Consider the following 26,590-nt stretch of genomic DNA (forward strand, 5'->3'; position numbering starts at 1 on the left):
TCCATGTTTCCGCATGCACAGCACCGACACATAACATTTCCTACCGCATCTGATCAGCTAATAATCTCCACATTGAAAATATACACTGCCGTGCTGAGGAAGAACGCCGTATGAACATTCGAGAGTTGCCAAATTTCCTTCGATAAAATGTTTATTTTTGCGGAAGGTTATGAATATTTTCCTTGAAATTTTCAGGAACATCAGGTAAAATTGCGAACAAAATTATCTGACAATTTGGAAGGACAATATTCACAAGTTTACCAGGAAATTCGTGTTTTATCAAAGGAAATTCGGCAACACCCGAAGGTTCATACGGCGTTCTTCCTTAGCACGGCAGTACAGCTATTATTACTTTAGACATTTCGGCTTTAAAGCTGTTTCATGAAAAGGGTTGACCTTTTAAACCACGAAACAAGAAAAAATAAGCGGAATTACCCATCAAACCCAATTTTCACAAAAATCGGACGCCTCAGAAAAGTGCTAAAGACGAAAGTCGGAAAGTCTTTAAGGCTTTAACGGGCTTTGCCTCCCCCCCCCCAAAAAAAAACAGAAGAAGTTTCAGAGAAACTTTTACTCCCGTACGGTGCCGCAGCTGATGATCAGGGTTGCGACGTCGTGCGATAAAAAGTGGATAATTTACTTTAGTATAAATGGGAAAAGTGCTGATTTTTCAGCAGTATCTGCAGCAGGTATGGTGACGATACATCCTTCCAGGATAATTTCGGCAGGATCAGTGTATACATGCAAACATGAGGTTTGGTTTAATGTAGTCAGCTTAAATCTGGCCCCAGTTTAACCTGCTGAGCAACCATCACGGACGAAATCCACTTCCTCCTGTACTTTCACTGATTCTGCTTTTTGTCTTCGATCTCACATTGTAATCTCTCTTGCTGCTAATAAATCAATAGAAACGTGATACCGCGAAACGAGTGGAAGCCGTAGGTAGGTTAAATTGTCATATTCCCAAAGGAGTTCGCTATTTTTCCTTTCGATTACCCAAAAAAAAAGAAAAAAAAATAAAAAATAAAAGAAAACCTCCATGCAAGGAAACGAAATGTCCTATTTTGGACCCAAAAATCGATCGTCAAAATGTTGCGCATTCAAGTTCGGAGGCGCAGTATTTTAGAACTTAATTTTGTACCCTCTTGAATGGACTACACTTTTCAATTGGAAACTGTGATTCCTGATCTTTCAATTTTCAGAATATTGTGTTCGCAATTCCATCTATAACATCTGAAAATTTCAAGGAAAAATATGCATGCATTTCTTCGAAATTTTTACTTTCTCGCTCCCCTAGTTTTTTTTTTTTTTTTTTTTTTTTTTTTTTTTTTTTTTTTTTTTTAATTTCAGGGAACATGTGGCATCATGCGAATGTTCATCCGGCGTTTTTCCTTAACACGGCAGAATACCCGTGGCGGGCCCCCTCCGAAACTTTCGGTCAAGAGTTCAGCGGACTGAAATATCTGTATGCGTGTTGATAAGGAAAAACTATTGCGAATTTCTCTCGATAGAACAAAAATGGGTGACGGGAACGAATCGCTTTGTTGACCTAAACAGGCTATTTATTCGCTTAGATTGTTACCTTCTCTTCTCTTGGCCATTCGTTGGACTTTAGTAAAACCGTTATCATTTTCCGGCGCATGTCACCTGACTCGGGCGTGAGGCAGACATCAACGCTGCCAGTCTTCATGTATGCAAGGGAAACTGCCCCTCTGACAATTAGCGTGGCGTAATTTGCGATATATCGATTGATATGTCATTTAAAAATATGGAAAAGGATTGATGAACATGGTGTTCACTACGAACACCTTCATAATCGATTCTTCACCATAGCTTCAAATGGGGAAATATCGATAATAGATCATTGAACGACCCGTGAGGGGCTCTATTTGCTCTCGGGGGTTTCGTATTTCTTCTTATACTGCAGTGCTGAGGAAAAACGTCGTAAAGGTATTCGAGAGTTGCCAAGTTTCCTGAAATAAAATGTTTATTTTTGAGGAGTGTTATGAATGTTTTCTCCTGAAATTTTTAGATAATTTAGATCTAACTACGAAGAAAATCTTCTGAAAAATTGAACATGAGGTGAGGCATAGCACTAACATTCCCCAGAACGTACATTTTACCATAAAAACTATCCTCCCCGGCGGGGAATCGAACCCCGGTCTCCCGCGTGACAGGCGGGGATACTGACCACTATACTACCGAGGACTGATATGTGGCGTGAGTAAAATTTAATTTGCTGTCGTAGGGGCACTTGACACTTATCACTCAGTAGTTTCCACTTAAACATGAAATTCATCAAATTTCAGACACCTGCAAATTCTCTTATTGAACTTTGTCGATTTGCTTCGATTGAAGATTCGGCTTCTTAAAATTTACGATTGTCTCGCAAGTATTTTTAGTGCTATCAGGGAAGAATCAAACTTTCTCCCTCGAAAATGTCATTACTGTATAAGTGTTTGATGTATTTACTAACTATATGTTTCAGTTATCTATTCTGTATCTTTTTTGATTGAAATTTCAAATTTTGATATTGATTTCGTCACAAATTCAATTTTAAGGGGCATTACGGAGAGAAAATTTCACGTAAAAACCAATGAAACCACACTGAAACTTATATATTTCGTATTCCCAAAATGCAAAATTTCCAGATTTTGTCCGATTTTTCCCACTGACCTGGTCCGGTGTATGCCGTCTGCGAAAGACCGGTGATTATTTTCAGAAACATAAAGTATCCATTTATGATAATGAATCATCAAAAGTTTAGCTCAAAGATCTCTGCAATTCGACAGCGTTGCATTTAGCATCGTTTATCTCTCAGTCTGCGATCAGTTTATCATTTACATTTTAACCTCAGTTTAAGCACGGGAACTGTGCGGGTGATTTGAATTTTGGAGTTCGAGAATCTCGACTAGTTTAAAATCCACTAATAATTAGTGCTACTCTCTATTTTATATCTTCATTGCAAGACAAATTAGGTAATCGTGTTGAGAAGTAAAATAACAGTTTTGAATAATGGTGCTTGCATATGTGTAATTTGTGTCGTGCATTGTGAGTGGATTTTCATTCCGCGAGTTATAAATCCCGATGGAATTCAGCGTTTGATATACTTAGTGGTATCGTTTTTTGTTGTAATACGATGGTCGATCAAGCATGAATTTAGTCAAAATATCTACGCAAACGCAAGTGTTTCCTTTTTATTTTTATGATATTAAAAGAGTAATCTGAACATCCATTTCACGATGCTAGGATCAAATCTATGGTCGAAGCGACCTAAGCTATGGTTTGTCGCAGTGCTAACAATTTTTTTAGTAGTTTTGTTTACTCATGTTGCCGGCAAGAAAACATCGTCATCCCTGGCCTCGTCATCAGTGCATAATCACGCCGCGACTCGGAACAGCGAACAAAACGCTAACCAAAGCGGCCGAAAGTTGTCGTGGATATCGCATGTGCTTTCGGAAAAGTTGTCGAATTTTCGACCCAGATCGCGCACAAACCACCTGTGCAATCAACAAAGTGACCTATACGAGGAGAGCTTGCGGAACTTTACGCTATGGGCTGTGCAAAGTGAGTATTCAGATGTCCTTAAGAAAATTGGATCCTGCGATTTAAAAACTACTTGTGAATCGTACAGAGTGATCCAGAGTTCAACAGCCCCAGAAAAAAACTTAATACAACAATAAAGTATTATTTTGACCCATAGAACACGCTACTGCAGTATGGTCGTTCAACCCCGGATCACACAAGAAGTAAAAGAAGTCTACAAAGAAGTAAATTTTTAAGAGAGCATGCTTTCCTCAAGAAATCAGGAAAGGAGGAGTCAAGCGATTCAGAAATCGAGAGGGGGCAGCAAAGCTCTCGGATGTTAATGTATCCGTCGTGATTTTATAATAATCGCTGATTTTAAAGTCAGATTTTAGCACCAAGGATGGTGGATAATCCTTCTTCAAAACATTACCACTGAAAATGTATCCTGAGTGTGAAATGATCGATATGTTGCACCTTTAGTCAGAGCAAAAACAATAAATCAGTCGGAGTCATCGCTGTGAACGTATAAACAAAATCTAACATTTACTCTTTACATCTCGTGCAATTTACATTAGAAATCGGCCCTCTTTTGAGTTCCTCGATTAAAAAAGTATACCACGACCAAAAAGTAATTTGATCCACATTAATACCCCCCGGCGCTACAACTCCACGAGAAACTAAAATCAATTACTGTCATGTGATGCAATCTCTCGCTTAAAAATGAAGAACATAATACATACGCCTCTCTTCCTGCATCTTTCCTTTTCTGCCTTCGAAGTTGCGTTTAATGAGAAGTGCTTTTGCGGTATGCTTTCATTTAAAGGGGCTGCTTCACATGAGCAGCTGATTGGAGTTTTGCACGTGGAGTTGTGAGTCCAGGGCGACCTATCCGCGTCAAATTACGTCATCACCGTATTATACTTTTTTAAGCAGGAGGCTCAAAATGCGCAAATTTTCTAAACGGATTATGAGGTAAGAAGCGGGTTTTTCATATTCCCGATACGCTCATGGTGATCTGTTTAGCCATTTTCACGGGGAAAAGAGGTAGTAATTAAGTCCCAACTTGGACATTTCCAATTAATTGTAGTAGTATACCCCAATATGTTGCGATAATACCCTATCTTGAGTTGCGGTATTATCACAATTCATTTGAAATGCCCATATCAGCCAGGGTGGTGCCACAATTTCAGGCGATAACCCCTCGCCTTATTTTTGTCCCTGTGAATCCTTCGATCAACTCACGATTTTCCCCAGGTTGAATTTACCATCAACGTATTAGTTTTCTGATTTTTTGTTGCTTCTGCAGTATATCAGTCAGTTTTTTTCTCAAATCCATAGGTATATCGTTTTGGGATTTCTGAATAAAACCAAGCGAAAAAGGGTGGAAATGTTTGTTAAATATGATTAAAATAGTGCGTTGGATAACCATGGTCGGATTCTAACTTAGGCTCCTCAATATTCAAAAAGAAAAGGGGTATTTGACTGTTCAGCGATAATTATAGTTAAAATCTGCGTAATTTTTAAAGCCGATCTTAGAGCGATTCGTCACGGTTTGCGGCTTGATCGAACTGGCGCGGCGTGCGATATATCGCATCGATGAAGTCAAATATAATGGCAGATTTTGAATTTGTAGCCAATAAAAGAACGATAGCCCTTATGCGGAAGAGTCTAAATAATCATTTCAAACCAAAAAATTGGAAAAATTCAGCGAAATGATATCAGGATCCTGTTTGGAAAAAAATATCGCACTCAACAGTTATCCATACTGTACGCATACTGTATACTGATACTGCAAACGTGCACAGTTATCGATTTCCTCATCGAATGCGGGGTTTTTCCCAGACAGGATCCAGCATTCATTTCCATGAATTTTGCGAATTTTTTAGTTTAAAATGATTTTTTAGGATCATGCCTGCAATGCGTGCAATGATCATTACTATCGTCATTATATGGGGCTAAAAAACCGAAATTTGCCGAATTTTTTTACGTAACCGATACGATGTATCGCACACCAGTTCGACCACGCAAAATACCTTGACGAATCACCTTAATAGTGTACAAAATAGACGTCTACTCTATAAATAGCTCCGTCCAAAAATGCGCCTAAAAGTTTCAAGGGCAGCTCGATAGCAAATAGCCCTCACCTCTTTGATCCGACGCATTTTTTTTATCGCGATTAACCTAACTTAATAGACTAGGCGGAAATTTTAACTAATATGACATAAAAAATTGATAATCGTTCCGTAATGCTTCTTTCACCCCTTGATTGACCCACAATCAAGCACTGATTACCTTTATCAGTAATCTCTTGTTTCACGTGCCGTCAAAATATTACGGGGAGCCGGTTTCCTCTTTTAGGAGCTGAAACTGAGTTATTACGTATGGAATTTCCATAACTTCGAATAACTGAACCCTGATAAATTCATCATCTGTTCGATAAACGTGACTGCAAATATTTTATCCTCATGACATCACTACGCGCGCGTTCTTGGAGCCTGTTTCCAACACATTTTGATGCCGCTCAATCTCTCCGAGAGGTAAATTCCCAGGCTCCGTGAGTGTTAATGAAAGATTAAATTTTCACCAACTGCAAAGATTAGAAACTGGAATGGACCGGGAAATTTGGGGTACGGCAGGGAACCAATGGAATGAGAGAGGGAACGGAGATAGGAATTCGGGAATGGGTTGATCAAAGATTACAAAAAACTCCGATTTGTGTAATCATTATTCCCGTTTGTGAAATGCATAAGCCGCGTTGTCTCAACTCTCTCTAAAAGGACTCTACGCGTCCGTATTTTAAAAATCCTTCTAACGAAAAACCGTCATGTTCATTTCACAGTGAAAGAAGCGTCTACCTCTGCGGAGTCCTTGCCGGGAATGCTGGTGGGACAGCGTTTCCACATAGGCCACTACGATGAATGTATCGCCATCCGTACCTCAGCAGTGGCAGGTCGCTTTTGCCTGGCAAACATCAAGTTTTGGCCCACTCAAGAGGCCTACCCCGAATTCTACACCAATCCCCTGGAATCGCTAGAGGCATCTCCAGACAGTAACGCTTGGGATAATTTCAAGGTATCTCATTTAAGTCATGGGTACAAAGCCTATTAGGTTAAAGTGATTCGTCAAGGTTCCTGACGTGGTCAAAGTGGCATGCGATACATAGCATCGGTTATCCATAAATAAAAAATCTCGGCCAATTTTAAATTTTTAGCCCATAAAATAAAATGAAAGTCTTTGCGCATGAGCCTTATGAATCATTTTACATGAGACAATTGGCAAAATTTAGAAAAATAAAAGCAGGATCCTTTTTGAAAAAAAAAACCTCGCATTCAATTTAGTTATTGATTTCTATATCTATGCGAAATTTTTTCCCAAGTAGCATTCTGCTTTCATTTCTCTGAATTTTGCCAATTTTTTGGTTGCCATCCCAAAAAATGACGGTATGTTCCTATCAATCAATTGATGGTTTCTCAAACATAAATAAAATGTCATCTTTGCCCACATAAACAATACACATCAATGAATCATATGGATCAGAATCAGCCTAAGGGAATGGAAGTTTGAAAGGGAAGGAGTTCGAAAGTGACTTCTGTTTCTAGCTCTGCGTTAAAGTCTCCTTGGAAATCCCTTTCATTCTGCCCATGTTCATTTCAGGATTCGTTTAAAGATTCAAAATACAGTAAACCGATGGGAGCAACTTAATTAACTTCGGTGTAAGGATGGGTTGCATCGGGAGTTTTGAAGGCGACCTGGCGGAGGTTTTGTTTCCAAGCGATGCGGTGCCCAAACAGTTTCGCTGTAAATTGCACCATCACCCTCATCTCGTGATGAAGGAGGATTTGTAGCATGAGGGTAAGAAATATGCTTCTGTGCCATGGAAAAACGCCGCATGAACTTTCAATTGTTGCCAAATTTACATCGGAAATACATCGATTTTAAAGGGAAATTTGGAATATTTTTATTCCAAATTTCAAAATAAGTTTGTTCGAAATTCAATTAAAAACGTCTAAAACTTTCAACGAAAAATATTCGTAGCTTTCTTCAACAATTAATACTGCTGTGCTAAGCAAGAACGCCGTAAATTCATCTAGATTTTCCCTCGTTTTTTGACACTTTATGAAATTAAAACTATTTTACCGATATACCTAACATTTTCAGGATAAGTTCTTGATAGTATTTTCAAAAGAAATCTGTAAAAACATTATCCCAAGGTACGCAATTTTTTCTGCTACGATACATCGTTTTAAAAACATGTAAAATGGCGTTGTATACGGTAGAATATTGCTTTTTCGAGGAACATTTGGCAACATTGGCATGGGTTTTTCCTTAGCACTAAAGTGCGTGTCACGTCAGAAAAGGCCATGGTCACGTTGAAAGGGGCGACTAAAGCCGCCTCAAGACAGAATATTTTTTGTCCCGAAATTTCAACGAAACAATGCTATTTTCAGGTGAGCAAAAAATGGTTCCGACTGGATCGAAACGACTTGATATGGTCTCTCTGCGTCCCGGCGTCCTGTTCACGCCAGGACGTCGAGGAATCTCTGAACGTGACGTTTGCTGACGTCGAGACGAAGCACGGAATCATCGTGAAAATTCAAATGCACGACAACGTCTGTACGTCTAGTATTGACGAAGCGCCTCTTCCAACTGAAACCAAAGCTCTCCTGTAAGTATGAATTCGAGGTATACTAAACAAGACCAGTGGCGTGACGTGAATTGCGATATATCGATTGTTATGCCATTTAAACCTTTGGTACAGAATCGATTATCGAGGTGTCCGCTGCTAACACCCTGTTTATCGATCCTTTTCCATAGGTTTAAATGGCATGGCAATCGATATATCGCAAAGCTCGCCACGCCACTGAACAAGACGTCCCAACGCAATTGCGTTGAAGGGCGCTTCTCTCAGTGATGGGAGGAAGTAAGTACTGCTGTGCTGGGGTAGAACGTTGTATGAGCCTTCAGACGTTGCCAAGTTTCCTCCGATAACAACCAAAATTACCGGGAAAATGGTGATTATTATTTTCCAAAATTTTCAGAATTTTTCTAAAATATCTGAAAATTGCAAGGGAACAGATAGAAAAGTGTCTTCAAAAATACAGTAGGCTTCTATGACAGCAAATTAAATTTGACATAACATTTCCATCAGTCCTCGGTAGTATAGTGGTCAGTATCCCCGCCTGTCACGCGGGAGACCGGGGTTCGATTCCCCGCCGGGGAGGATAGATTTTAATCGTAAAGTGTACGTGCAGGGGAGAGTTAGCACAATGCATTTTCTCATGTTCAATTTTTTTTTTCCAGAAAATTTCTTCCTAATTAGATCTACATTATCTAAAAATTTAAGGAGAAAATATTCATAACACTCCTTAAAAATAAACATTTTATTGCGGGAAATTTTGCAACTCTCGAATGTCCATACGGCGTTCTTCCTCAGCACGACAGTATAGCTGTCCATTCTTTTCCAGTCAAATAAAACATAAAAGAGAACCATAAAAATATTTTCCTCGCGAGGAATCGTACCCCGACCTCCGCGGTTCCGGGAAGCCGGGCGCGGAGGCACTCGGACACGTGATAGCAAAGAGAATAGTAAGTGGCAAATTTTGGAAATCATGCTTCCTTCAAAATTTCTTCCAGTCTCTTTCGGATGTAATCACTGAAATAGTTAAGACACCAAAGTGCATTGAAATTGTATGAAAACGAGACATAAGAGAAAGCAGTAATGGCGGGGGAAAAAAATGAAATATATGTACCCATGAAATCACACATGAAATAGCTATAGCAGCAAAATTCATCTTAAATGTTTAAAAACAAGACATATGAGAAAGCCGCGAGTGAACAAAAAGCCAAGACAGCAGTAAGTGACATAATTCCTCCAGAGAGCCAATGAAAACTGTGCTTCCAATTGAAGTGCCGCCCTCTGCTTCTGCCCATTTCTAACCTGAAAATTTGTTTGATGTGTGTCCAAAATGCAACCACGAAAGCATGCGGCAGATAGCACTTGCAGCTGTCTTGCCTTAGCCTCACATGAAAATAAAAAGTACCCTTTTCATGAAGTTGAAATAATTTCGGTCGATTTTTAATCTTTTAAACGATTTTTAGGAGTCTTCCGGACGATTAGTGGCAATTTGACAAAGAACGGAGGCTTCTTTCAATAAAATTTCCCGGTCGGAAGCTTCTGAGCCCGTTTTCTCAAAACTCCATTTTTGCACTTACTGCTCTCTTCGCTATCACGGCAGCGCTGGACAGCAAGCCCATGAGAATTCACACTATTTAAACCGACGGTTAGACACTTCTTTCGGAGAATCGCGAGAAACTGCGCACGCTCATTGGCCACATGAGTCAGCTGTGACTTGGCCAAATGGATTGGACTTGACGCAAATTAATATTTGGATTCTCGTAAATTAAATCAATCAATCGTTCAATATAAACGTCTGATTTTGGCATTTATGGACGTAATGGGTCTGAAAAACGTTTCCTACCTGCAAGATTCCCTTCGCTACATTATACATTAAACATACATATATTTATTTTTTTATTGTTTTATTTTAAAGACACTTAATCATAATAATGTAAATAATTATTGAGAATGCACAATCCCTAGGGATATACAAGACTTCCCTAGTACCAATGATTCTTAAAAAAATTCTACAAGAAGTTGTCGAAACAATGTTAAAAACTTCTACACTTTCACTAAAAAAATCTTAAAATAGGTACCCATTTTAGAAAACTTTTTGGGGAATTCTTTTAAATAAAAAAATTGTGTAATTTAATTAAAAGAAAACGTAAAATTTACGCAAAAAAACAAACGATATCCTCAATTTTTATGGGCTGCAACTTTTCCTTTTATACTTTTCTGTTCACCACTTTTTACCCCTCGTTTTTTCCCGCGGAAAGTTCATAAAAAATACGTAAATTTTACTTAAAATTTAGTTTTTTGGTTTTTTTTACGTGATTTTCAAGTGGTTTTGAAGTAAATTTTAAGTTCTCTTAAAATTCACGAGTTTTTTTTTACAACTTTTCTCAACAGCTACTGCTACTAGGGTTGAGTGATATTATTCCCGCTAGGATTAAATAATAACTGCACTTTAAATAAAATAATGTCTTCATCTCCTTCAGATCGTGTATACCTTCTGAGGGCTTGTGATGAGTAGCTAATATATAGTCACCTCATCATTTTTGGTGTTGGTGCTATGACACTTGGAGGATCTTCAAAATAAATATGTATCGGCATTGAAAACTGATTAATTCATTATTCGATTACGTTTCTTTTTTAACTAGATACGTTCTCATCTTTCTGAGCATATTTTGCTTTATGGCGACCCTGTATCATCTTGCATCATGGAACATCATCCATATTCTCGACGACAAAGGTTGGGAATTTTCTGTCATTTGCACCGCGTATGTGAGTTATATTCCGAATTATTAAGTATGGGCCCACGTGAAGAGATCTAATTTTCATCGCATTTGAATAGTTTCTAGAAATCATCAACGACAAAATAATACACGCATATATAAAAGTCGCTTTCATAGCGCGGCTCTCTGGCGCTCTGCGACGCTCAATTGCCACATAACTCACTTGTCAGTCCTCCCACAACCTGTCAGGGAGTATGAAAAAATGAGGGAGTTTAACTGAAATGAGGAAGCACCAACTCCCTGATTCCATCCACGACAAAATAATAGCATGAGAAAACTGAGTCTGAAGTATTTCAGCACAATCTAGACCTTGGGACAAATTTTTCACATTTTGCCCGGTTAGACTTTATAAATAATTAAAGATTCCCAACTCTGTACTAGCCTTCTTTGACTTTTCTTCTTTTTAATTTTCTGTTTTTTTAAAAGTAAGGCCTCTCTACATTTTTTCTGAAATACAAGAGTAAAACAGCCGTGCTAAGGAAAAACGCCGTATGAACCTTCAGGCGTTGCCAAATTTTCTTTGGCGAATCATGAATTCTCGGGAAAATGTGTCAATGTTTTTCTTCGAATTACTTGTTTTATAATGTTGTTCGTAAGTTCACCTAAAGTTTTTGGAAATTTCAAGGAAAAATATTCATAGCATTCCACAAATATGAACGTTTTGTCGAAGGAAATTTGGCAACACTCGAAAGTCCATACGTCGTTTTTCCTTAGCACGGCAGAGTAGCTCCTTCAATATATTTCTCTACTTTATGCTTTATTAAATTGACGACTCAATTTCAAATTTTTGCGTGAGTTCATTTTTTCTTTAAAAAGTTTCTTCAAAAATACATTAGGCCCAAGAGTCAAGTGCCCCTATGACAGCAAATGAAATTTGACAAATCTTGCTTAACAGTCCTCGGCAGTATAGTGGTCAGTATCCCCGCCTGTCACGCGGGAGACCGGGGTTCGATTCCCCGCCGGGGAGGATAGTTTTTAATCGTAAAATGTACTTTCAGGGGAGTGTTATACAATTTACTCATGTTCAATTTTTCAGAACATTTTCATCGTAATTAGATCTAAAATATCTAAAATTTTCAGGAGAAAATATTTATGCATAACACTCCTCAAAAATAAACATTTTATTGCAGGAAATTTGGCAACACTCGAACGATCATACGTCGTTTTTCCTTAGGACGTCAGAGTAGCTCCTTCAATATATTTCTCTACTTTAAGCTTTATTATTGGCGACTCAGTTTCAAATTTTTGCATGAGTTCATTTTTACGAAAAAAGCCACTTTTTTCAAACGATTCTTCCCCATTAATAAGTATTCTTAAAAATTGTCATCAGTTTGGGATTTTTTTTGTATAAATTTTAGATTATTTTGGATTTGTATGCAGGTTTCTTATTACATAAAATATTGATGGGTTTCTCCATGACCAAGAACTTCGATAGCCTAACTGGTGCAGCTAACAAGGACAAAAACATGAACATCTTGGATTCGCTGAAGTTTTATTCCGCGGTTCAAGTTATGGTCAAGCATCGCATGGTTACTCTCCTCGTCGTTTTACTTTATAATCCTTCTTTTCATGAATCTGTAAGTACCCCTCCCTCCTCAAAATTTATTTTAATTTCACAGAGTCCAGAGGGTAACAGATAATAGATTGGTCGGTGCTAATTACTTTGTTCAAAAAAAAAAAAAAAAAAAAAAAGAATCAGAAGAAGTCATCTCCGGCCCTCGGGTTGCGGATAAGGAAGCAATTCAATGTTCTCTCGAATAGTTTATATATTAAATTCAATCGACCGGAGGCGAGTTAAAATACCCTGGTAAAAATTGGCGATAAGAGCTGCGTTTCAAAATACCATAGGAATTCTTATAAGGAATTCTTATAAGGCTACAGAAGATCATATAGCTTTCTGAAGAATGTGGAGAAAATCATACGGCCGGGCTATACGAAGCGATAAAAAATTATGCAGCCGGGCTATAGTTCCTATCGTCGTGCTTTACACTTTATCGCCTGGCTGTTGCTTTTTCGCCATCGATCATAAAAGGCTATAAGAAATTGTGTAGAAATTCGTGCGCTTTGGAAATCATTAAGTTTGATACGGAACCACCTTAATATTTACAAAACGCACGTTATATTTTCCTTTAATACATATTTTTTTTTTTCATCAAATAAAACGAGAATAATCCATACAGGATGTGCAAACATTTCAGAATCATGAGTTGAATAACGCTGACTCCGCCAGATTAAATATTAGAGCCTAACACAAAGCGGAGCAGCGACGCACTGGCGCCTACAAACCTGACAGGGATACATCACGCATTGCGCAACGCGTGCAGTATCCCTGTTAGGTTTGTAGCCGCCAATGCGGTTTCGCTGCCCGCCTGCCGCACCGCAGCGTACCACGGCGCTTGAAGCAACTATTTCACACCAAAGGTATTGCACAGTTTCATACGAAACTGAAGGCGCTCTAATATATTAGGAATGGCAGGCATTCATCAAAAGTACGGAGCTCTTCTCGCAAAATAAATCAAGATGCTACGGCCCAAAAAGAGAGCAGTGGTCCAAAAACTCACTAAGTCCTAGCATCCGTAATTAGTGACGTTTTGCACACACTTAATCGCCTGGCTGTAAGTTGCTTAATCGCCATCGGCTATAAAAGGCTATAAGAAATTGTGCAGCCGGCTATAGAAGCTATTGGAAATCTTACAGCCGGCCGTTAGGTCTATGGTATTTTGGAACATAGATTCTACTGCCAATTTTTACCAGGGTATGGCAATGCCGTGAGAGCAAAAATTAATACGTTTTAAATCAGGTGAGCTCTTTTTAGATTTTTCATAACCTCACAATCGAGTAATCGATTGATCGACGTATGAAACTTTGAACGCGTATAAAAACTGTTTCTTCATTAATAATCACCCAAAAGTTAAATGAGATTCGCTTGAAATGAGCTCGGAATTTGGAAAATTGCTCATTGCAACTGTTCGTTCGTCCAGAGGTATTTTAACAGAAACGGACCATTTGAAGTATGCTATGGATCGCGATATTTTTGCTTCGATCAAACGGGTGGACCAAGGACCATAGATCTTTAGAGTAGTGAATTGATCGGAAGAAGCGATCGTATTTACGCATTAAATCGCTTAAAAGTTGAAAAAAATGTCTATCGGGCGAGATAAGCTGATCTTGATGTATTTTTAGGTGCATAACCCGAAAATTAACTCCGATTTTTCCACCACCCTCCAGTTTTCGGGAAAGCCGATTTTACTCAGACAAATGGCCATTTTTGCGCATTGTTGGAGTTTTTCCGAATGTAGGTGAAAGTTCCCAGACTTTTCCAATGTATTTTGAGCCACCGAGTCCGAAAATGACCTTCATTTATCCCGATAACATTTGGTAATTATCGAGATCAAAAGGGACACAAGTAACGAGGGTTTGACACAATTTATAAGTAAACTAGGGGCTTATGGGGCTGCTTTGCAGCCCCTTATTTTTCCTCTACACTTTTCACTTTCACATGTCTTTTTTTTTATTTATTTTCATTTAATTTTCTGTTTTGTCTTGAATCTATTAAAAAGAATTTTAAGTGTTATTATTTTCTCTGAACTGTTTAAATGTTTAAAAACAAAACGTAATAGACAAAGTCCAAATAGTAACTAACAGAGGAGGAAAGATTTAAATGCAGTATCCGGAATGCAGCTGTATTCCGGATGCGTTAAGGGGTGGGAAGGAGGGAGGGACGGACCGAGAAACTGAAAAAAGTACGTTAAGTAACGGTAAATATTAAAATAAACTTACCTATATATGGATCCTTGAACTTTAAAGCAATAAGGTCCATCACCCGGAATATGAATTCGATTTGCAGAGAAAGAGGGAAAAGCAACAGCACTATTATAATTTCTGATATGCTTTATGAAATTCGGAGAATATAAAAATAATGATTTCAAATCGGTATTTGTCCGAATACTCGGTAAAGAAATTAAGCCATTTTGGCAGCAGTTATTAAAATGACCATTTGACATTTCACCCTGAAAACGGCGAGCATCACAATGATGACAAATTATATTCATTGATCCGACTGAAAATTGGGTAACAAAATTTTCATCAAAGTTCTGATCATCAATTTTATACTTCCGAAATGAAGAAATGAAACTTTGATTTTCTATACTAATGATAGAGTTAAGTTCTTGCTTCACTAAACGAAGATGCGAAGAATTCTGGAAAACGCGACCACGTTTTGGAGGACGACCGCCTCGGTTATTGAAAATTTCACTCATAACAACTGTTAAATTTAAAATTAAAATTATACGTTTAAAAATTATTATTCTCTTAAAAAAATCACAACTGAAAAGTTCAATTACTAAATTAAAAAATTACACATTGAAAAGAAAATAACGAATAGCGTAAAACAATATACATATTAATGCACATTGCAAAGGAAATAACTAACAGCGTGAAACGTTCTGATCGGAAATGAGAATGAAAACTTGGAGGTTATTGACTTAATGAGGAAAAATTGGAAATAGGAAAAAGATGGAGCCAATCATGAAAAAGCGTAAAAAAAAAACGCGGGAAAAGAAAAATGTAAGTTGATGGCAGTTGAGTGTTGGAAGTAACCTCACTTAATGATGATTGTTGAATGAAAACAGCTGATAAAAAGACAGCAAACAGTAAAGTAAGATGCGTAGCAACAAAACTTTTCCGAAAAACAACAAACAAAAAACCCCCACTTCCCCTCATCCAATTTATGAGTTTTTAGGGATTTAAAAATCGGGGACGAACCCCAGAAAATAATTTATAGTTTTCCCGAAGCATTGAGAACAACACCTTTCAAATGAACCAACGCCCCTCGCAATTAGTACAGTGGTTGATTCACAATTTCATTCTATTTTTCAAATTAGATATTAAGAAGATAAACTCGATATTATGCCTTGAGGAAGTTTCATCAGAACTCATGAGAAATGGAGATGTTGCATGTGTGAGGCATTTGCGATTTGTCTGTTGATTCCTATGTAAAAGTTCGCGAGAAATACTATGGTGCCACTGTTTTTTTCTGAAATCAACTCCCAAGCTCAAAAAAAGCTCTCAAGTTGAGACCAAAATGGAGGGGATATCTCACGCTATCATGAGAGTCCACCTCCACATCAAGACAAACTCTCCATGCAAAGATAGGGAGCAAATACATTGGCAGAGCTGCCACCTTATTTGGGGACTCTTAAACTGAAATCACGGCAACCCTGTCAATGTATTTTCAACATATCTTTGCATGGAGAGTTTATCCCCTCCATTTTGGCCTCAACTTGAGAGCTTTTTTTTTTGAGCTGGGGGGCTGATTTCAGAGAAAACCAGTGGCACCGTCGCGTCGTGCTTCTTGCGAACTTTTACACAAGAATTAATAGTCAAATCTCTAATTCATCCTCACATATGCAACATCTCCATTGACTATTACTCAATGAAAAGACACGCGCTCAATGTTGCCAGTGATTTTCTTTAAAGATACCAAGTCCATTCTATCACTAATCATTCTTCAGAGTTTAAGTTTAAATATTTTTCACGTCAATCAGATTGAATATTATTTAGCTGGCATTGCATTAAAGGAGCCGTTCATGAAATACGCGAAGAAAAATTGTATTGTTTACACATCATCGGGGGGTTGAACTTTTATTCTCAACAACGGCATCAAGTCATTAGTAGGGAGAGAGTAGAAAATAAAACTTAGCAAGAACCAGAGGCCACTAACGATCATCGGTCCAAAATAGTGTTGGCCCAATAATGTTAATTGCGAGAATTTGAACAAACGCCATTTTGAAATGGTGATGGACCCGTGTGAATGGGACAAAAATCACGCAGTTTTTAGGTTTTCCACGAGATGAACCACAAGTGGCGCGGCACTATTTGAAAAATCTGAGGGCCGGTGCCCTCTCTAAGATAACAGCCTAAAAACTTTGAGGAGAACTGAATGTAGTTTCCATCAAGGTTCGCTCCCCTTTCAAGTCCCTGAGTCAATTTGTTCAAATATTACACGAGTGAATTTTGCGAGTCTTTTTGATCACGTCGTAAAAAAACAGCGTTTTAAGAGCTTGCCTCCGGAATAGCATTTTTGATTATGAATTTTTTATGATTTTTCATCTTGAAGCCGACTCATTGGATTAAATGCATGACGATATCCTCTTAGAGAGATGACGTTCCTGGACTTTTTTTGGATTTGGTCGTTTCCGAGCACGCTTTGAAAAACCTATTCCCGAGGGCTTTCGGAAAAAATGTCGACAAAAAAAAATGTCGCCCCTTTTAGCGGACGTCCTTCACTTGCTTCATTATTATATTAGATTCTATTGTGAGATTCTCGCCGGTAAAGTGGATATTTCGAGCCTCGGCGCTCATTAAACCCATCGCAGATTTTTTATCTGCATAGTGAAGCCTGTGTTTTTAGACGCGCGCTGCATGCCTAGAGAATCAAGTCGATCAGAGGGGTCGGACATTAAATTTTAGACTAAAACTGCAAACTTTGACGTTTACTTCGACACATTTTAAATTTTAAGGGGGGCCTCCAGAAGGAAGTTTCACGAGGATATCAACGGAACCTCTTTTTTAGAGCCTCAAAATTGTGTATGAAATCCACAGTGCGCTGTTCGTCAGTAACTTCAGACTTTCAAGGACGAGTCCGTTGGAAAAAGTCAATGAGCCACACAATTTTAAGGAAAAGTTGAGGAAAATTCCGAACAGAGTTTAACTCGACTTCACAATGGACCACTAGACAAGGTACGAATTTAAGCAATCTGATACATGTTTCTTAACCAGAATTTCACGTAAAACACGATTCGCGCAACGAAAATTACTGAAACTAACTCCTAACGAAGATATTATCGTTTTTATTTCACATTGGTTACGAGGAATTTGAACTGCCCGCTCTCAAGAAACTCAAAGCTCTACGTGAGTCAAATCGCTCACTACAACGGTTTCAGAAAGCTTCTCAATCGAGCAATGTTCATTTTCCACCATGTGTTGTTCAAACTATAGGTAAGCAATTTGCTATAGCTGAGCCAAAGCGTCAAGATTGAGGTTGCCAGATTTTTATACAGCAGAGACTGTCATAATAACATTCAGCGCGCGATGTGAATCACGTAGAGAATTGAGTTTTCATGAGCGGGTGGTTTGAATTCACGTATCAAGAATCGTTAAATATCTTTGGAAGGAGTTGAATTCGGTAATTTTCGTTGTGCGCGTCGTATTCTACGTGAAATTTTAGTTACGAATCATGTATCAGAATGCTGAAATTCGTACCTTGTCTAGTGGTCCATTCAACGTCCGCGTCTCGACCGAGTGAAAATTCCAAAAAAACACGGAGACAGATGGACTGAGTTTTGAAAGCAGAAACCGTGCTTTGTCAAGTTGAAAACAAGAGGGAAAATTCGAAGATTTACTTTTCCATAAAATTTTATAAAAAAGAGAATTTGGACCTTTTTCTACTTTTAGGGACGTTTTCTGCTGTGCTAAGGTAGAACATTCGAGAGTTGCCAATTTGCCCTTTTATGAAACGTTTATTTTTGACGCAATTTAATCATATTTTTCCTTGAAATTTTCAGATATTTTAGATTAAAGTGCGTATAAAGTTGCCTGGAAATTTTAGGGGGAAATGTTTACAATTTTCCTAGTAGATTCGGTTTTTATCGAAGGAAATTCGGCAACATCTAAAGGCTCATACGGCGTTTTTCCTTAGCACGGCAATATTCATAGTTGTTCCTCAAACAGCTCTTTCCTTCATGATAACCCTATGTGTTTTACACAGTTATTAACGAAAGCCTAGGGAGGCATTACCATTGAATCATAGTAAGAACAATTTGACCAAATCTGGAGTAAAATCCTAGGACATAACTGGGGAAATAGATCCCCATAGAATAGGGAATAGATAGACTAAAGTAATCGACTAAACTTTGCAAAATCCGTGTTTTGCTTCCACTGTAGTTTTTAATTTATGTAGTGACGAATTATTTTTATCCCTCCGTAAGATTTCCGCTTAAAATTATCAAACTCTTCAATTTTACTCATGGTTCAAAAATATCGGCCGTTGTATGATACCATGTTAAAGGGTTCCTCAAGTCTCACGTCATCACGATGAAAACCATATACGGACTCTATAAAGAAAGGAGCTGTTTAAGGGGCGACCATGAATAAGGTCTTAAAGATTTTTTTCTGAATTGAGGCCTTTATGCTGAAATAACCACCTATCAGCATACAGGGTGATCCAAAAGTCCCTTCCACCCCCTCTAACTTTTTACCTAATTGAGGTAAAGATTTGAAACTTGGGGATATTCCTAGGTCAAAGGGAGCTACTTTTTGGCCCCCCTAAAATTTTCCGGGGGGCCCCCCTTGGGGGGGCAACGGCCCCCAACTTTTAATTTTCAAATGGGAAGACCCCCTTTGTGATAGCTCGTTCGAAAGAGCATAAAAAAAGAAAACTTTTCGCGCAAACCCGAAGTCAATATCTCAAACCGTTTCAAAATGGCGGCCGGTTAAAGTTCAAAATGGCCGAAAATTCACTCCGGTTATTTGTCGATGGATTTGCGCGGAAATCGGTATGTAGGGGTATTTTGACACGAGAAAAACGAATTTGACGTTAGATTTTCTAAAAAACCAAAATTTCCAAAGTGGCCGCCGGTTAAAGTTTAAAATGGCCGAAAATTTTCACCTCGGTTTTTTCCTAATAGATTTGCCTACAACTTGGAATGTGAGAGTATTTTGGCATAAGATAAACAAATTTGATTTTAGATTTCTAAGAAAATCAATTTTTGGTCATTTTGAACTTCAACCGGCGACCATTTTCGAAATTTTGGTTTTTTTGAAAATTTAACGTCAAATTCGTTTTTCTCGTGTCAAAATACCCCTACATACCGATTTCCGCGCAAATCCATCGACAAATAACCGGTGTGAATTTTGGGCCATTTTGAACTTTAACCGGCCGCCATTTTGAAACGGTTTGAGATATTGACTTCGGGTTTGCGCAAAAAGTTTTCTTTTTTTATGCTCTTTCGAACGAGCTATCACAAAGGGGGTCTTCCGATTTGAAAATTAAAAGTTGGGGGCCGTTGCCCCCCCCCCCCCAAGGGGGGCCCCCCGGAAAATTTTAGGGAGGCCAAAAAGTAGCTCCCTTTGACCTAGGAATATCCCCCAAGTTTCAAATCTGTACCTCAATTAGGTAAAAAGTTAGAGGGAGTGGAAGGGACTTTTGGATCACCCTGTACCTATAACGGTATCTATAAATGGGAGAGCTGGCGCGGCGCCATGGTCTGCTCGACGAGTTCCGAGCCCGGTGTGTGCCGAGCTTCGGTCACTTTTTCGATACATGTTCGATCTAAAATGGCGGTGTGGAATACGTGGTAATTCCTGTCTTCTTTGTTTACATCGGATGGTCGAGTACCCGTGTATCGAAAACAATCGACCGTGTATCGAAACAGTGACCCGGCGTCACCCAGGAGTCTCGTAATTCGGGACCTGGAAAATGCTTAAAAGTGGCGCCAGCTCCCCCACTTGCATTACAACTTTATGTACTCTATAGTTTCTCCCCCCTCCTCCATCCGTCGTCGAAATCATAGTAGCTTTAATTGTCGCTGAAAGTGATAGAAAGTCAATCTATAAAGTTCAATCTATGAAGTTCAATGCTATAAAGTCAATCGGAATAAATGGAACAACCTCCCATTTGTGTAACAGTGTTTTTTTTTCCGCTCATTGACGCATTTGCGTATTGTACCAGCGTCATGGCCCGGTACATAGTGCTACAGGACATTGTGTGACAGTTCCTTGGTAAAAAAATTAAAATATGTTTGCGTAGCTCTTCAGTGATCACCATTGGTAACTAATGACATTTGGGTTTTTTTTAGATACCATTTGTTTTTCACAACTTGTCCATAGCCACTTGTCCTCAAAATCTGTCGGTCTCCTATGCTGCCGTGCTAAGGAAGAACGTCGTATGAACATTCGAGAGTTGTCAAATTGCCTTCGATAAAACGTTTATTTTGGGGGAAAGTTATTAATATTTTTCCTTAAAATTTTCAGGAACTTTCGGTAGAATTACAAACAAAATTGCCCAAAAAGTTTAATGGTCTCAAACAATGGTTGCCTGGGACTGGTTTTTCAGTAGGGACGGAGGGGGGACGGGACTAAAGCTCAGGATTAACCCCAGTAAGATAGTTGAAGTAGTTAAATAAAAAGAAGGAGAAGAAGAAGAGGAAAAAAGAAATGGCGTGGACCCAGCATCATTTCACCACCTTGTTGTTTTTAAACTAAGCCAGAAATAGAAGTCGCAGTTTGAAAAATGAAGGTCAATTTCTTCTCTTGATTTCAGATGATGAAAACCGACGAACTGATTTTCGTACCGACCCTAATTGTCGACACCTTCTTCGTCGTTTCAGGTTTCCTTACGTTCGTCATCTGCTACGAACCGCTGAAAAAATACGGACTGAAAATATTTCCACTCATGGTGTTCGACAGATGGCTTAGGTAAATATTTTCATGTTCTTGCATGAAAACTGCAAAGCAATAATGATCTATCTATTTATACAGGGCTTTTTGAAGAAAAAATAAATAAACACATGTTAGTTGATGCCCTACTGGGCAAAATTTCAACAGAGATTTAACCGAAATTTGATTAAAATTTTACAAGAGTGTGAGAAAAATTTCGAAAAATTGGATGAAATTGGATTTTTTCTGTAAAAAAAGAAGGAAAGAGAGAAAAAGAGAGAAAACTATTAGTTTGGTATAATACCAAGCACACTATATCGTTCGAAGATGATTGAGTTTTGCGAGAGCACATCATACTTTTTTTTCAATTCAGTAATTATTTTCTCACCTCACTAAAGTCCTTCAATATTGATACCTCTATATTCGGGAAAGAAGTAATTGAAATTTTGAAGGGAAAAATTTTACACCTGTTTGGCCCGATTGGATTTTTTTTTAAAAAGAAACTTTGATAAACTGAGTTTAAAAATATCCTAAAAAACATCGACTTTTTAGATACGGTACAGCATATTTTTTTGAGTATAGTAATTTATTTTCTCGCCTCACTGAAGTCCCTCAATGTTGATAGGTCCATGTTAGAAGATATTGAATCGAAATTTTGAAGGAAAAAGGAGAAATATACCCTTATTTGGCCCGAATGGGATACGTTTTTTTAAAAAAAAACTTTGATAACCTGAGTTCAAAGACATCCTAAAAACCATCGACTTTTTAGATATAGTACAGCTTATTTTTTTTCAATTTACTAATCCGTCTCTGATGTCAAAACCTTTCATTTTCCCTGAAGGTTGATGCCGGCGTATGTGACATTCATCGCTATGACGATATTCATATTCCCGTACATGAGTAGCGGACCGGCATGGAAATTTATCACCGAGCCAATAGCCGATAGTTGTCGGAGAGAATGGTGGATCAATCTCTTGGGGGTCAATAATCAAGTCACGCCGGTGGAGCCATTTGTAAGCAAAGAAACTCTTACAGCACTATTTGTTAGCATATGAGGACATACATATATGTAACAATAGCGGTCGCCATTTTTAGAGCGATCGCTTTTTTCGAAATCTAAAGCCTCCAAGAATGCCTGTGAGTTTCAGACTTCCAGTGCAATTTTTCGGCGAGATATGAACTGAAAACCATGTTATTTGTAAAAACAGCGGATGTGAAAATCCACTGTTTTCCCCGGCCGGCGCGGCAGGACACATAGTCCAGGCAATAGAGCTCAAAATAGGAGGTTTGAGGGAAAGTTTAGTCGAACTAGCAATTTTGGGCTAACTTTATGTTTTTTAGGACGTAGAATCCGAATTTCGACTTGCCTGACAGATCCGACCCTCCCCCCGGCCGCCATTTTGAAAAAAACGACTAAAATTTACGGTTTTCCCCCATTTTTCGCTCATAACTTTTTTTCTGTTCAAAATATCAAAAATCCCGCCACTTCTGTCGAAAGACGATTAAATTTGCAAGAGATTGGTATATACATATGTACACTTAACGTGAAAATCGCGAGAATGGGAGCGCGAAGAAGGCACCGGGAGATATCGATCTTGCGCCATTAGATACTTAACACCCTGCATCCCTGCAACCCTTTACGTGTAAGTCATATTAAACAAGCAGTTATTTCAATGTATTATTTTATTCATCCCATTACATAAATGACTGATTACGGATTTAGACAAAATCAAAAATATTTTCAAAATGTGGACATGTTTGATAAGTAAGTGAGTTAGTCCAATCGTGGGCGTTTGGCAGCTCGGTGCATCGAAGCTCCAACTTTTGGAGACGGACATGTGGATGACCCTGGTTCCCGTCCATAGACATCACGGCCGGCGTTGATCTCCGACTCTAACAGAGTATCCAGAATATGAAGCTAGAAGTCAGACGAAAAAAAAGAAAAAGAAAGGAAAGGAAAGAAAAGAAAAAAGAAGGAAAGAAAAGGGGGGAAAAAAGGAACCTAAATTGAAGGAAGATTAAAATTTTTGCATTACTAATCCCAAATAGAAAAAACATTCTGGTTTACTGTATCAAGCAGTCTGGTGTTCATATATGGTGTGTATTTCTGATAATCCTGCAAGTGCAAAACGAGTTGTCCAGGGGCGTGCGGTTGCAGGAAAGGTGGGCTTAAATGCTCAGCATCGTGCATCAAGTGCAGTGATACATGCGAAAACATGCCTGAAATTGCTTTAGCGGACTCTGAGGAAGAGGATGATGTTGAAGCTTATGACTTTTTCGACGAGCCAAGTAAAGAAGAAGATTTTGAAGCTGTCATGACTGAAGTTCAAGACCTTCCAGAAAGCCCACACCCAGAAATAAACAATGAACCTAAAGGTTTGTTATTTCTTTTACACTGCTCGCTTGTTATCAAAAACTTCTTGCATAGAAAAAATACCATGACAAGCTTTATTAAACAATCAGGTGTTCGTTAGTGACATGTATTCCTGATAATCATTACCAGAAATTTCGGTAAGGATTATCAAAAATACACACCATATATGAACACCAGACTGCTATAGATACAGGAAACCAGAATGCTTTTTCTATTTGGGATTAGTGATGCAAAAATTTTAATCTTCCATCAGTTTAGGTTCCTTTTTTCCCCTTTTCTTTCCTTTCCTTTTCTTTTTTTTTTTCATCTGAATTCTAGCTTCATATTCTGGATACTGTGTTAGACTCGGAGATCAACGCCGGCCGTGATGTCTATGGAGGAGAACCAGGCCCATCCACCTGTCCGTCACCAAAAGTTAGAACTTCGTTGCACCGAGCTACCGAACGCCCACGATTGGACTAACTACCAATCAAACATATCCACATTTTGAAAATATTTTTGATTTTGTCTGAATCCGTAACCAGTCATGTATGTAATGGGATTAATAAATTAATATATTGAAATAACTGCTTGTTTAATATGACTTACACGTAAAGGGTTGCAGGGATGCAGGGTGTTAAGTATCTAATGGCGCAAGATCGATATCTCCCGGTGCCTTCTTCGCGCTCCCATTCTCGCGATTTTCACGTTAAGTGTACATATGTATATACCGATCTCTTGCAAATTTAATCGTCTTTCGACAGAAGTGGCGGGATTTTTGATATTTTGAACAGAAAAAAAGTTATGAGTGAAAAATGGGGAAAAACCGTAAATTTTAGTCGTTTTTTTCAAAATGGCGGCCGGGGGGAGGGTCGGATCTGTCAGGCAAGTCGAAATTCGGATTCTACGACCTAAAAAACATAAAGTTAGCCCAAAATTGCTAGTTCGACTAAACTTTCCTTCAAACCTCCTATTTTGAGCTCTATTGCCTGGACTAGAAGGAATTAATGGAACAGCGAGACATTTTCCGGATGCAAGATTACTAGCTTGTGAAAATATTGCAATATTTAATGAGGGAAACAAAACCAGTCATGTATGTAATGGGATTAATAAATTAATATATTGAAATAACTGCTTGTTTAATATGACTTACACGTAAAGGGTTGCAGGGATAAAGGGTGTAACGTACGAGGGTCATCCAAACTGTAAGGTTCCCTACCTTGTATCTTCCGAGCGAAACGAGACAAATCAAATCGGTAAAACAGCACATATTAGGCATACTCTGAGCTTTAAAACAAGCTCAAGTGTTTGAAAATCGGTCAAAGGATTCGCGAGTAAACTTAATTTTACAGAGACAACCTCCTATCGCCGCGTGCCCATACCTCCGGGGTCAGGATGCGCGGAGAGTCGATTATTGAAGACTCGGGTTATCGCCTCTATACATCACATCAAAAAGGAATTTTAAAGTTTTCATTATGAGTAGGCCTTACCTTACTTTTTGACGTAGTCTCCACATCTTTTTTTGACATTTCTGGTATTATTACAGCATCTTCTTGATGCCCTCCGCGTATAGGAGCTTTCGCCTTGACTCTGAAACCAGTCATTGACAGCTATCTGTACCTCTGAATCAGTTGAAAATCGCTTCCATTGTGGAAGTTTTTCCGCTCGGGAACAAATGAAAGTCACATGAGGCTAAAGAAAGAGAGTTTGAAGGATTGGGGGAAAATTTCCCTACGCAAAGCAACTGATTTGGAAGTGCGGATCGCTGTCAATGACTGGTTTTGGAGTCAAGGCGAAAGCTTCTACGCGGAAGGCATCAAGAAGCTGCTGTAATGATACCAGAAATGTCAAAAAAGATGTGGAGACTACGTCAAAAAGTAAGGTAAGGCCTACTAAATGAAAACTTTAAAATTCCTTGTTGATGTGATGTATAGAGGCGATAACCCGAGTCTTCAATAATCGACTCTCCGCGCATCTTGACCCCGGAGGTGGGCACGCGGCGATAGGAGGTTGTCTCTGTAAAATTAAGTTTACTCGCGAATCCTTTGACCGATTTTCAAACACTTGAGCTTGTTTTAAAGCTCAGAGTATGCCTAATATGTGCTGTTTTACCGATTTGATTTATCTCTTTCCGCTCGGAAGATACAAGGTAGGAAACCTTACTTTTTGGATGACCCTCGTATCTAATGGCGCAAGATCGATATCTCCCGCTGCCTTCGTCGCGCTCCCATTCTCGCGATTTTCACGTTAAGTGTACATATGTATATACCAATCTCTTGCAAATTTAATCGTCTTTCGACAGAAGTGGCGGGATTTTCGATATTTTGAACAGAAAAAAAGTTATGAGCGAAAAATGGGGGAAAAACCGTAAATTTTAGTCGTTTTTTTCAAAATGGCGGCCGGGGGGAGGGTCGGATCTGTCAGGCAAGTCGAAATTCGGATTCTACGACCCAAAAAACATAAAGTTAGCCCATAATTGCTAGTTCGACTAAACTTTCCCTCAAAAATCCTCTATTGCCTGGACTAACAGTGGAGATTCAAACCCACTTTCGATAACTGCCCTCCCACCGGCCATGGGCTGAAGCTGACACTCAAATTATACGTGTCGGGACCGTCTCGCCAGAATTGTTAAATTTTTAACTGATTTTAGAATTTGTTCCTTGTTTTTGTTGTAAAAGTTACAAACGGTTTAGTTTCTTAATCAATTTTGTTAAATGACTCAGCATTGACTTACTTTTAGGTCATTTCAATCGTTTCACCAGCCTTACCCCCCCCCCCCCCCCCTGAAGACTTTGTTTCATGCATAAAAAGTGTTTGCAGTAAAAATAGCGGATGCCACATTTTTTTCAAATCGCCGTT

At 38.6% G+C, this 26,590-nt stretch overlaps 1 protein-coding gene and 3 non-coding genes across 4 annotated transcripts in view; 3 read left to right on the plus strand and 1 right to left on the minus strand.

The window, feature by feature from the left end:
* Positions 1-2,136: 2,136 nt before the first annotated feature.
* Positions 2,137-2,208, minus strand: TRNAD-GUC (transfer RNA aspartic acid (anticodon GUC)). The gene has a single exon. It is a non-coding gene; the product is annotated as a tRNA-Asp (tRNA).
* Positions 2,209-2,834: 626 nt separating this feature from the next.
* Positions 2,835-26,590, plus strand: part of LOC109044701 (nose resistant to fluoxetine protein 6) — a 35,814-nt gene continuing 12,058 nt past the window's right edge. Inside the window, exons 1-7 of the mRNA XM_019062533.2 lie at positions 2,835-3,567; positions 6,368-6,600; positions 7,977-8,194; positions 10,807-10,898; positions 12,322-12,518; positions 21,263-21,417; positions 22,220-22,391. Coding sequence (XP_018918078.2) covers positions 3,243-3,567; positions 6,368-6,600; positions 7,977-8,194; positions 10,807-10,898; positions 12,322-12,518; positions 21,263-21,417; positions 22,220-22,391 — 1,392 coding nt within the window. The 5' untranslated portion in view covers positions 2,835-3,242. The remainder of the gene's footprint in view (positions 3,568-6,367; positions 6,601-7,976; positions 8,195-10,806; positions 10,899-12,321; positions 12,519-21,262; positions 21,418-22,219; positions 22,392-26,590) is intronic.
* Positions 8,678-8,749, plus strand: TRNAD-GUC (transfer RNA aspartic acid (anticodon GUC)). The gene has a single exon. It is a non-coding gene; the product is annotated as a tRNA-Asp (tRNA).
* TRNAD-GUC (transfer RNA aspartic acid (anticodon GUC)) lies at positions 11,837-11,908 on the plus strand. The gene has a single exon. It is a non-coding gene; the product is annotated as a tRNA-Asp (tRNA).

Source organism: Bemisia tabaci, chromosome 10 (assembly GCF_918797505.1).
Source record: "Bemisia tabaci chromosome 10, PGI_BMITA_v3".
NCBI classification, from domain to species: domain Eukaryota; kingdom Metazoa; phylum Arthropoda; class Insecta; order Hemiptera; family Aleyrodidae; genus Bemisia; species Bemisia tabaci.